This window comes from Abramis brama (assembly GCF_963993115.1).
Source record: "Abramis brama genome assembly, chromosome: 4".
Lineage (NCBI taxonomy): Eukaryota > Metazoa > Chordata > Actinopteri > Cypriniformes > Leuciscidae > Abramis > Abramis brama.
The window spans coordinates 11,355,723-11,367,740 of record NC_139966.1 but is presented as its reverse complement, the minus strand read 5'-3'; the positions used below and the strand labels follow the sequence as shown (position 1 = coordinate 11,367,740).

The 12,018-nt window shown below is 43.3% G+C and overlaps 2 protein-coding genes across 3 annotated transcripts in view; one reads left to right on the top strand and one right to left on the bottom strand.

The window, feature by feature from the left end:
- The window catches only part of LOC311081636 (NLR family CARD domain-containing protein 3-like), a 40,772-nt gene extending 40,031 nt beyond the window's left edge, over positions 1–741 (top strand). For both annotated transcript variants that reach the window (XM_084112226.1, XM_084112225.1), the window contains one exon: positions 1–741. This exon is cut by the window's left edge and continues 164 nt beyond it. In XM_084112226.1, coding sequence (XP_083968352.1) covers positions 1–381 — 381 coding nt within the window. In that variant the 3' untranslated portion in view covers positions 382–741.
- The window catches only part of LOC311081643 (uncharacterized protein), a 9,096-nt gene extending 788 nt beyond the window's left edge, over positions 1–8,308 (bottom strand). The window contains exons 1-2 of the mRNA XM_084112236.1: positions 1,134–8,308; positions 1–893 (exon numbers count right to left, since the gene is read on the bottom strand). The exon at positions 1–893 is cut by the window's left edge and continues 788 nt beyond it. Of these exons, the coding sequence (XP_083968362.1) occupies positions 5,564–8,296 (2,733 nt within the window). The 5' untranslated portion in view covers positions 8,297–8,308 and the 3' untranslated portion in view covers positions 1–893; positions 1,134–5,563. The remainder of the gene's footprint in view (positions 894–1,133) is intronic.
- Positions 8,309–12,018: the final 3,710 nt, after the last annotated feature.

The window sequence follows — 12,018 nt, the reverse complement described above, 5'->3', positions numbered from 1 at the left end:
GGACGCTGTTACTGGGAGATTGAGTGGAGTGGGAGATGTGTGTGTGTATCAGTGTCATATAAGAGCATCAGCAGGAAGGGAGGTGGTAAAGAGTGTCGGTTTGGATGTAATGATCAGTCCTGGAGTTTGTCCTGCACTTCCTCCAGTTACTCATTCTGGCACAATAACATAGAGACTGAACTCCCTGTAGAGTCTTTCATCAGTAGTGTCATCACAGGAGTGTGTAGAACAGGAGTGTATGTGGATCACAGTGCAGGAACTCTGTCCTTCTACAGCGTCTCTGACACACTGAGCCTCATACACACAGTCCAGACCACATTCACACACACACTCTATCCTGGGTTTAGACTTTATGGTGGATCATCAGTGAAACTGTGTTGATGAATGAGAATAGACTGATGAGAGACTCTACCCATAATGCTTTGAGCTGCATGATAAATCAGTGACAGTGAGATGTTCTAGAGTCTCTTATTGTCTCGTCATTACATTAATAACACAGCTGAACTTCTGTCACTGAAATAAAGAGAAACACACAATGATACACAGAGAAGAGAGAGGAAATATGAGACACAATGAGACTCACTGAAACATGTCTGGATGATACGAGCAAAACTAGACTTTCAACTCTAAACTCAGTTTAAGACATTCAGAGATGTTTTATCTCAACTTCTCGGATCTGTTCAAAACATGATTCCTCTGCTTTGGGTTATGTGTGTATTATTAAAGACGCTTCTGCTGTAATATATTGTGTACTGTATATTCCGTCCTAGATGCGTGTTCCATCTACGCAACACTGACAGATAGCTAACAGGAGTCAGAAAAGGGCAGATGCAGTAGTAAAGTTGAAAGTTTTACTGTTTTGTTCTTTCCTCTTCTTTCTCTTTTTTGTAAAACTGAAATATACAAAGATTACAAATGTCTTGTTACAAAATATTTTCAAAATAAACACAAATGAATTTCCACTGTTTACAAATATTCTCTGAGCACATATCAAAAGGCTACAATCAGTTCTTCTTGTAATTATAAACAAATTGCCATCACTGTTGAATAGTTCGTTTTTAAACTCAAACTAATGAATTACAAATATTTATATACACGTTCATGCAAACACTGAAAAAAGATAACAAACTTACAGGCAAAGCCTTTCCGAGGCACAAGAACGTAAAGAAAACAGAGAGATGACTTGTTGGCCCACCGCATGGAAAGAAACTGGAACACAGCGGCTATTTCCTGGTTAACCTCTAACCCAAGAGTCACATGACCTAAACCAACCACTAAGAAAATGGTTTACAATAATCAATTTCTTTGTTATAACACCAAACTGCCACAAGATGGTGCTAACAAATAAAAAACAAATGTGTGCCATGACACTCCCCGCCTGGTATTGTTTAGATACCACCATATAACCTGAGAATGTTCACATAAGACCTCACAAATATCAGTCCTCCGTTGGCATGAGCAGAACTGTTTCCGATATAGGTCTGAGGAATGTCTTGATTGTCCCATTCCTTGCAACTCTTAGTTCAACCGTTCTGACTCTTTTGTCACTGCTGGGAAAAATCTTGGTCACAAGAGCCATAGGCCATTCATTGCGCTTACTTTGAGCATCCTTAAGGCGAGACACTACAGGTGAATAGGGTCAAATTTTTAAATAATAGATATCACCATGAAACTTCCTCAGTTTATTACTTACACAAGTTCCTAAAAAAAATGTTTTACAAGTTTTTGAAATTTTTATGTTTAATTATGCAAATTAGGTATTATCTCATTAAATATGTGCAATTTTGCATATTTTTTCAGTAGATATATCTGAAAATATGATAAAGCCAGACGCAAAATTATTTTTTCATTTTGATTACACACAAGATGAAAAAAGATGTTCAGAGGGATTTCAGGATATATGCTTTCATTACCTAGGAAATCAAAATATACTGTCCATAGCCTTAAAATATCGATTTTCACCATTTTTTTTAAATTAAAATGTCACATAAATCAGGCCAGGAATGATTTATTAACAAATCCCTCTGAACAGATCTTCAAAATACTGCTAAGTGTATAACTGGAAAGTTTGGTGTACATAGGTGCTACATAGGCTGAGATGTTTGTACTGGAGAATGACAAAAAACTCATTTTGAGAAAACGGCATTTAAAGATTTAAATAGGGGAATTTAATACATTTTTATTGAAAAACATTGCTCAAAAAAAGAATAAATGCTCAGGCACTTAGTAATAACAATATATAATATTTCAAGCTCATGAAAACTGATTATTTAAAAACATGGCAGGCATATAAGGCCTAAAACTGCAGTAACTCAATTAATTAACATTGGCGTATAATGCATAAAATTGCAGACAAAACCCACCCTAGACAGTATGGACACAGAACAAGACCAACAGTAGCTGTCACAGCTTTTTAAAGACTAATTGTCAATTCCAGCACCATATGTAGGTCCCTCCAACATCTCTTGCTGGTGCCTTTTCACTTTCTTGTCTGTACTCACAAGTTTTCGTTTGCGTTTCGCACTTGCAGACTGAATGGCGTTTGCTTTGGACACCCTGAGCAGGTCTGTCTGCTTGATGGTGTTCACTGTAATAAGTGTGCTCTCCAGCCACAAATTTGCCATCACATTAAGCACAGCTGAGGCTCCCTCATTAAAAGAGGAGATGGCCATGCTTGCTGCTGCCTCGACCCTGTTCTTGCCTACAAAAACAGTTTTTGGGCAGCGGGCCCATATAACCGAATTGAGGCACTCATTGGCATTTTGTGTGCCACCATGCTGCATTCTTTGCAGCAAACTGTCGCTTGACATGCGATGATATATGGGAAGAAGTTTCTGTCCCACCTCGTGAGATAGAAAATTTGCAGCATGTCGTGTGTGGCTTTCAGGGGTCTCGTCTTTGTCTTCTGCCCTCCGATACCAACACCAAGATGGATTGCACCTAGTATGCAATGGTGTTTCGTCTGTTGACATGCAGTGAAGAAGGCCTGCCCAGATCTCTGCTTTCATTCTATCCACTGACCCCTGGTTGTTCAAAATTGCCCCCCTGTAATAATTTTGCAGTGTTTTGCATTTCTTTGCGGTCAGTTTCCCCAAACCCTTGCCACCCAATTTTCGCTCTGCACTAAATTTTCTGAGCGCTGTGCCCATTCGCTTGTGAGCATGGTTAATGCATTCCAGCTTTACAATATCATGCTCAGGGTATGGTTTCAGTGACAACACTTCCTTGAAAGCAGAGCTATCCCCATCTGAGAGCATCTCAGTGTACCGCAGCTGGTGGCGACTGACTGATCTAGCCCATATTCTCTTTGCTGCCTGTTGCTCCATTGCCTTACTAGACCCTGTAAAATTCTTTGCACAGTCAGTGTGCGTCTCCCTCCAGCTGTTGAATTCCTCCACAGTAATCTTACCCTCATTTTTGGCACTTTGCTTTAGGACACAAGCATGACAATAAGAGGATAAGACCTCAAAGTCAATGACCAGTCCTGTAAGAATATCGATACAAACACCAATGCCATAATGAGAAGTGAAGCCTCTTTTTTGCCAAGTCCCATCAAAAGAGACACCAATGTTTATTACAGCATCAGCATCCTCCCTCAGCAACTCTGCCAACTCTGGATCAACATCTGAATAGGCCTGCCGGATCTGCTCCCTAGCCTTGTGCAGTGACTCCAATCCTCTCTCAATTTCCACTACTAAAATAAAAATGCATGTTGTGTCAAGAATTATTTTTTTTGCAAAAACCCAATTTATTTTGGAAAGGAGCAGGGAATAGACCATGCAGTCCTAGCATCCAATAGGACAAGCAAACCCTAAATGACTATAAATAAAAAAGCCATCCTATAATGGCTGCAGCGCTAAAGTGCCATCTAGCCTCTCCCTATGGATGATCCCTTTACCACTCTAGAAAAAAAGCGCTGTCAGGAAATTCTGTTCGCGTACCCACCCCGAAGTGATCAAATAAAATTCTCTATCAAATTTTATAGGCCAGACAAGTAGTTTATTTATGCTTGGTTTGTAGGGAATTACAAACATGTGCACATATATTCAAACGCACATAACTATAGAACCCATTCCTAATGCGCATGTGAACGCCATCAGCGTTTCTCACAGGTTCGCGTTTAAAGTCTGTGTAGAAAGAACGGTGTCGTCTGAGCAGCCCCTAATTTAATAACTAATGATTGTTGCAATGGAAGTACATCAATCAAAACTAACTTTAGCTGGAAAATAACTTTCTTCAAGAACCACAATAATGCTAAAATAATCTCTGTTACATTAAATTATCCATTTATCTGTCAAGCTGCTTTGAAACAATCTACATTGTTAAAAGCGCTATATAAATAAAGATGACGTGACTTGACTAATGTTATACTGTTACAACAGATCCATAATTGTGTGTGTGTGTGTGTGTGTGTGTGATGCACCCTACTGTTAATGTGTGTGTCTCTCTAAAACTAAAAACTAAAAAGTTGTACTGCAAAAGTAAAACTCACCAATACAACACAAAGAAATATGTTCACTGTTACAACAACACTATGATAAATGTAACAGGTCATTAAAACTCCAAAATCAACATCCCTGTCCCATCCCTGTTTCCAAAGCCTACCTGTCACTCTCTTGTCATGCCTCTGGTATGTTTTCAGGTGAAGGGAAGGGATCCCCAACACCTTGCTGACCTTCCTCAGTGCAGCATATCCCATCCCTAATTCATGGGCCAACAGCACCATGCGGACATTCACGTCAAAAGCGACATCCCCTCTCGTCTCGCTTTGCAGCCGTGTGGATGTGTAGACGCTCCGTCTATACCCACTCTCTCCTTTGCAAGTACTGCACTCTAGAAGCAGACTGCTACAAAACCCATGGTTCACTGGATCAATGTTAATAAATAGGTCCGATGCAGCACAATTAGGGCACACGAGATCACCTATTAATTCATTCAGTCGGGTGACATGAATAATCAGCCACTGCTGTGTCGCACAGTCAGCGGCACTGTCATTAAACCCCCCCTGGTTTCCCAATGACAGCTTACGGTCAGATGTGCTGCTTCCTGGTGGTTTTTCAGCTAATCCATCCGATTGCTTTCCTTTTCCACATCTTGCCAAGCGTAACTGTTGCTTTTGTTTCCGTGAACGTTGCATTGTTAGCGGCATTTTCGGAGTTCCCGCGGTAAACACGGAAGCGTCAGAGTATACCACGTGATGCGTCTGAGCCACTCACGTAGGCAGAAACCAGCAGTAGCCAATGAGATTTTGTCATTAGCTTTAAATCCCCCTTTGAACATTCACGAATGGTTATTGATAGAAAGGAAATGCCCATATTTGGGTTACATAGCGTTGTGCAGGAGACTCAGAGCTTCACAATGATACCGGTCATGACAGACTTCAGTAAACAGACGGATCTCGGCGTGTCGCGTTACAATGCTGACTTATTGGTAAATTCGGGAGAAACTTACTGCCGCAAGTAAACAAAATGTAATAAAATAAACATCTTAATGTGTATTTTCAACGTTTTCTTTATAGCAGCTTGAAAGAACACATATTGAAGGAGTAAACTAGCCCAAAATCTCAAAATTGACCATGCATGAAAAATCGATGTTTTTGCCTGCCGTGTCTCGCCTTAAGAAGGACAACATCGCCCTCTCTTAGATTTCGTCGTTCCTCTTGCCATTTGCTTCGGCTTTGAAGCGTTGAGAGGTATTCACGCCTCCATCTATTCCAGAAAGTATTAGCAAGATGTTGCACCCTTCTCCATTGCTGTCTATGGAGATTGGTTTCCTTGAAGTCACCTGGAGGTGGGAGGAGTGTATGACCCTTTTGAGTTAGGAGCATGGCTGGTGTTAACAAGAAAGGTGAATCTGGGTCTGTGGAAATAGGAACAAGGGGTCTTGAATTGACAATTCCTGTAACCTCTGCCATCAAGGTAGACAACACTTCATGTGTCAAGCAGGAAGGACTAATCTGTTGGAGCATGGAATCTAGTATGCGCCTGGAGACTCCTATCATCCGCTCCCAGGCTCCTCCCATGTGGGATGCGTGAGGTGGATTGAAGACCCATGAACAACCCTCTCCACCCAGGTACTTCCTCACACTAGGCTCTTGAGGATCATTTACCACAATTTCCAGCTCTTTACAGGCTCCTACAAAATTGGTCCCGCAATCAGACCGGATTTGTTTGGCAGGACCTCGTAGAGCAAAAAACCTTCTCAAGGCGTTTATAAAGGTGGATGAATCCATACTGTCAATCAGCTCAATATGTATGGCACGAATACTCATACAAGTGAAAAGAACAGCCCATCTTTTGCTCTGAGCTTGTCCTCCTCGCGTGCGCCTTGCAACAACTGTCCAAGGTCCAAAAACATCAAGGCCGACGTGCGTGAAGGGAGGTTCAGTGCTCAGGCGATCGATGGGCAAGTCCGCCATCTTCTGCTCAGTTACCTTCCCACGAAGCTTGTTGCATACGACGCACTTGTGTACAATGCTGTTGATAAGCTTCCTAACACCAACAATCCAATACCCTGCATTGCGGATAGCTGATTCAGTAAACACACGACCCTGATGCTTGACTCGATCATGGTAATACTCCACAAGTAGCTTCGCAGCATGACTGCGTCCTGGAACAATCAAAGGAAACTTCTCTTGGAGATCCAAAGTTGCATTTTTAAGCCGACCTCCTATCCTGAGAAGACCTCTACTATCTACGTAAGGGTTCAGTTTTTTCAGAGCGCTGTGCCTCGGGATGTCATTTCTTTTGGCGATGCAGGTGAGCTCTTCTTGGTAAGCTTCCCTCTGAACGCTCTTGATTACAACTTCCTCTGCTTGTAACAACTCTTTCACTGTACGAGGCTTAGCACAGTAGTGCCATGAGCTGCAGGCTCTTTCTCTATCATCAGACGACTTGTAAGTCTGGGCGACATGTATGAGAAAAGCTATGGCTCTGACTAATGACCTCCAAGAAGAGAATCGCTCGAATCGTTGACATTCAAGATGAAAATCATCGGATACAGTAGTAGCAAGAGGACGAACTTCTGTGTCCAACTCTGGCCCGAGGAGGTCAAATTCCCTCTCCTCCAGAGACAGATTCTGATCCATTTGCGACAGGAAGGCAGGTCCTGTAAGCCAGGTGGTGGTGCCCAACAGAGCTGCAGGAACGGAGCGGGTGGCGTGATCTGCAGGGTTATGCTTAGTAGACACATAGTGCCATTGCATTGGGTTTGACACTCTGTGGATACGCTGCACTCTGTTGGCTACGTATACATAGAACCGTCTTGTCTGGTTATAGATGTACCCCAGGACGACTCTACTATCCGTGTAAAACTCCACAGCATCTAGAGTGAAGTCCAGCTCGTTTGTGATTATCTCTGCTATCTCTGCAGCTAAAACCGCAGCTCCTAGTTCCAGCCTGGGAATGGTATGAGCAGCTTGCGGAGCTAATTTGGCCTTCCCCAAGACGAACCCAGTGTGACATGCTCCTTCGCCATTGATGACACGAAGATATGCCACTGCTGCAATCGCTTTGACAGAAGCATCAGAGAAAATGTGGAGTTCCTTCCTCAGAGCTGTAGAGAGAGTAGTATAAACATATGTTCTAGGAATCTCCAGCTGTTTGAGATCTTGTAGGGATCTCCTCCATGCATTCCATGCTTCTTCCTTGTCTTCAGGGAGGGGAGAATCCCAGTCACAAGTCTCACCTGAGAGTTCTCGTAGCAGGAATTTCCCTTCAATGATGACAGGGGCAACGAGCCCAAGTGGGTCGAAGAGACTGTTGACAGTAGCCAGTATCCCTCTGCGAGTAAAGGGCTTCTTAATGTCGGTTACATGAAAAGTGAATGTGTCCCCCTTCACATCCCAGCTAAGTCCGAGACTACGTTGGATGGGAGTAGGGTCAACTTCCAAGTTGAGATCTTTGAGTCCCTTCGCATGATCTTCGGTCGGGAATGCATTCATTACTTCCTTGCTATTAGAAGCAAACTTGTGCAGTTTTAAATTTGAAGTGGCCAGCATTTTCTTTGTTCGTGTCAACAGATCGATTGTTCCCGCTGCTGTGGGTGTTGACAAAAGTCCATCATCGACATAGAATTCTCTCTCTACAAAGTGTCTGGCGTCTGAACCATATTCCTCCTCACCATAAGCCGCTGCTCGTCGAAGACCATAAATGGCTACAGCAGGAGATGGACTATTACCGAACACGTGCACCCTCATGCGGTATTCAATAATCTCTTTGCTGGTGTCATTATCCTTGAACCAGAGAAAACGAAGGAAGTCTCTATCTTCCTCTTTCACAATGAAGCTGTGAAACATCTGTTCGATGTCTGCAGTTACAGCTACCAGCTCCCTTCTAAAACGTATGTAAGACTCCCAAGAGGCTATTATTTAAGTCAGGACCAGAGAGAAGAACATCGTTCAAGGAGATGCCCTGTTTTTGCGCGCTGGAGTCGAAGACAACTCTGATCTGACCGGGCTTCTGTGGGTGGTACACCCCAAAGGTAGGTAAATACCAACATTCCTGGCCTTCTCGAAGAGGAGGGGCTACTTCGGCATGGTCACGATCAAAGATGTTCTGCATGAAGGTAACAAAATGAGACTTCATCTCAGGCTTCTTTTCCAATGTGCGCAAAAGGGAGGTTAGGCGTGTAAATACCTGTTCTCTATTATTAGGGAGTCGTTGGCGAGGTGTTCTGAATGGGAGTGGTGCGACCCAACTATTGCTCTCGTCCATGAACATCTCTTTATCCATGATGTCCAAAAAGCGCCTGTCTTCAATAGACAATCCAACTTTATTATCCTCCTTTGTCCTCTCAAAGATGGTATCTCCTATGGCATAGTCATCAAAGATGAAGGTGCCGTGGGCCAGAGATATCTCAGGCAGAGGCTTGATGTCAAACTTCTCCCTAACGCTGAGTTTGTTGGGACATGGAGGAAGTAGAGAAGGACGTCCATTATCAAGTACATGGGTACGGTAAGCACTAAGTGCTGCAGACCTGTGGACGGATCCTAAGCAGACGTCTCCGACTACGACCCATCCTAGGTCTAGTCTTTGCGCGTAGGGTGCGTTATTAGGACCATTATGTTGCTCCCGTACTTTATGAACCTGAAGGATGTCACGACCCAAAAGAAGAAGAATTTGGGCTTCTGGATCCAAAGGAGGAATGCAATGAGCGATGGGCTTTAGGTGAGTGTGCCAACGTGCTGCATCAGGTGTTGGTATCTCGGCCCTGTCGTCTGGCATATTGTTGCATTCGATCAACGTTGGCAATTTCACCTTCATTACTCCATCTAAAGACTCTATAATGAAACCAGTAGCTCTTCTTCCCACAGTCTCTGTCACACCTGCACAGGTACGTAGAGTATATGTTGACTTCTCTCCTTTGACATGCAGCAAGTCGAAGAACTTGGTTCTAGCGAGCGATCTATTGCTCTGGTCATCCAGGATCACATAAAGCTTGATTGCTCCTTCTGGGTGGCCTTCTGGGTAAACCTTAGCCAGGCAAATCTTAGAGCATGACCGTGAACATTCACCGTAACCACAGACTTCTGTACACTTGGAAGTTATAGCAGGTTGAGGCGTGTCTATCTCTCCCTCCCCGCCATGATCAAATAAGTTTGAAGGCGGTGGTCCTGGATGAAGCGCTGCGATATGAGCATCACTGCCACATTCCTTACATTTAATAGCTGTCTTACAGTCCCTGGCCAGATGAGTGGTTGTTGCACAGCACCTGTAGCAAACACCTTTCTCCTTTAGAAAAGTGTTGCGCTCATCCAGAGGTTTGATCCTAAAACCTCTGCAACGATTGAGAGGGTGGGGCTTTTTATGAATCGGGCAGATCTTATCCACATCATCCAACTCATAGTTTGAGCTGCGTGTCTGACTCACAGTCGCTGCTGACACTTCCGTCTTGTGAGTATAGACTGAGCTTTTCATTTGTCTCTTGAATTGCTGCTCTGGTTTCAACACACTATGGATCCCTGAAGACAGAGCAAAACTTGGATCGTTGCGTGTTCAAGCCTCTCTGCAGATGAAATCACAGAAGAATGAGAATGGAGGAAAGGCGACTTGATGTGCTGTTTTGTACTGAGAACCTTGAGCCATCCACCTCTCCTGAAGACTGTAAGGTAACTTATCTACGATGGGAGCAACACCACGTGCGGTGTCAAGATAAGTAAGTCCGGGTAGGAAGCCTTCATGTTTCGCAGACTCCACTTCCTGTAGAAGATCTCCAAGTTCTCTAAGCTTTTTCGCATCTTTGTTGCTGATTTTTGGAAAGCTATCAATCCTGTCAAAGAGGGATTTCTCAATAATCTCTGGAGAGCCATAGCAATCTTCCAAGCGCTCCCATGCTTTTCCCAAGCCTGTGTTTGGATTACCTGTGTGCACAGCTCTGATCCTTCGCACATGTTGTGAAGACTGTTCTCCCAACCATTTAGACAGAAGGTCTAACTGCTCAGCAGCTGACAGGTGCAAACCTTCAATTGCGTTGATGAAAGAGGACTTCCACGCCCAATAATTCTCAGGACGATCGTCAAACTTGAAGAGACCTGAATTAACAAGCTCTCGGCGGGCTAAGTACCTGGCGACCTCACTCACATTAGTGTCGTTGTTGAACGATGGTTGTGGTGTTGTCTTATATGGAGAAGAAGTGAACGGTGGAATTTGGTATTTTTGACTAGTTGTTTGCACTGACTTCTGAGGATGCTGCGTTATACTCTCAGTATCAGGTTTATTGTTGGAATCTCTGACATCCCAAGATGCTAAGCGATGATGCCTTGGAGGTGTCTCAGGCCTCAACACATGGACAATGGGCTTTAGAGGTAGTTGACATGGCTCATCTCCAGCTGGAGACAATAACCTCAGTTGAGACTGATTCATGACGTAATCACGAGTGCGATCAGAAACTTCTCTCACATCAGAAATCCTTTCTCCAAGTTCACTATCTGCTGCTGCCTCCAAAACCTTTGTCTCAGCAATGGCTGCTGCCACCTCACTTTCGTGCTTTATAGCTGCCAGAGACGCTTCCATGCATGCCTCTGTAACTTTCAGTTGAGCTTTCTCAATCAAGATTTCTGATTCTTTTTTAAGGAATTCAGTCCTGGCCCGTGCAGCTTCCAGTTTAGCGCGAGCCTTGGCAGCAGCTGTGCTAGCTGATGAGCTTCTAGATCTATTAGTCGAAGCAGAAGCTATAGATCTTGTTTCTAATGCTTGACTTCGCTCTGTAGCTTCCCCAGCCTCCATAGCTTTCTCAGCCTCCGTAGCTTTCTCCGCCATCATGAATTGCTAATACTGTCTAGGGGTACAGGGCGTGATGATGAACGAGGAATGATGGAGTTAAAGCTTGCTTTCCTTGAACTTCAGTGCCTACTGAGCGGTTGCCTTTTTACTATTCCGTCCTAGATGCGTGTTCCATCTACGCAACACTGACAGATAGCTAACAGGAGTCAGAAAAGGGCAGATGCAGTAGTAAAGTTGAAAGTTTTACTGTTTTGTTCTTTCCTCTTCTTTCTCTTTTTTGTAAAACTGAAATATACAAAGATTACAAATGTCTTGTTACAAAATATTCTCAAAATAAACACAAATGAATTTCCGCTGTTTACAAATATTCTCTGAGCACATATCAAAAGGCTACAATCAGTTCTTCTTGTAATTATAAACAAATTGCCATCACTGTTGAATAGTTCGTTTTTAAACTCAAACTAATGAATTACAAATATTTATATACACGTTCATGCAAACACTGAAAAAAGATAACAAACTTACAGGCAAAGCCTTTCCGAGGCACAAGAACGTAAAGAAAACAGAGAGATGACTTGTTGGCCCACCGCATGGAAAGAAACTGGAACACAGCGGCTATTTCCTGGTTAACCTCTAACCCAAGAGTCACATGACCTAAACCAACCACTAAGAAAATGGTTTACAATAATCAATTTCTTTGTTATAACACCAAACTGCCACAAGATGGTGCTAACAAATAAAAAACAAATGTGTGCCATGACACTGTACTAAACCTGTTAGTGGGGGTTTCTGGATT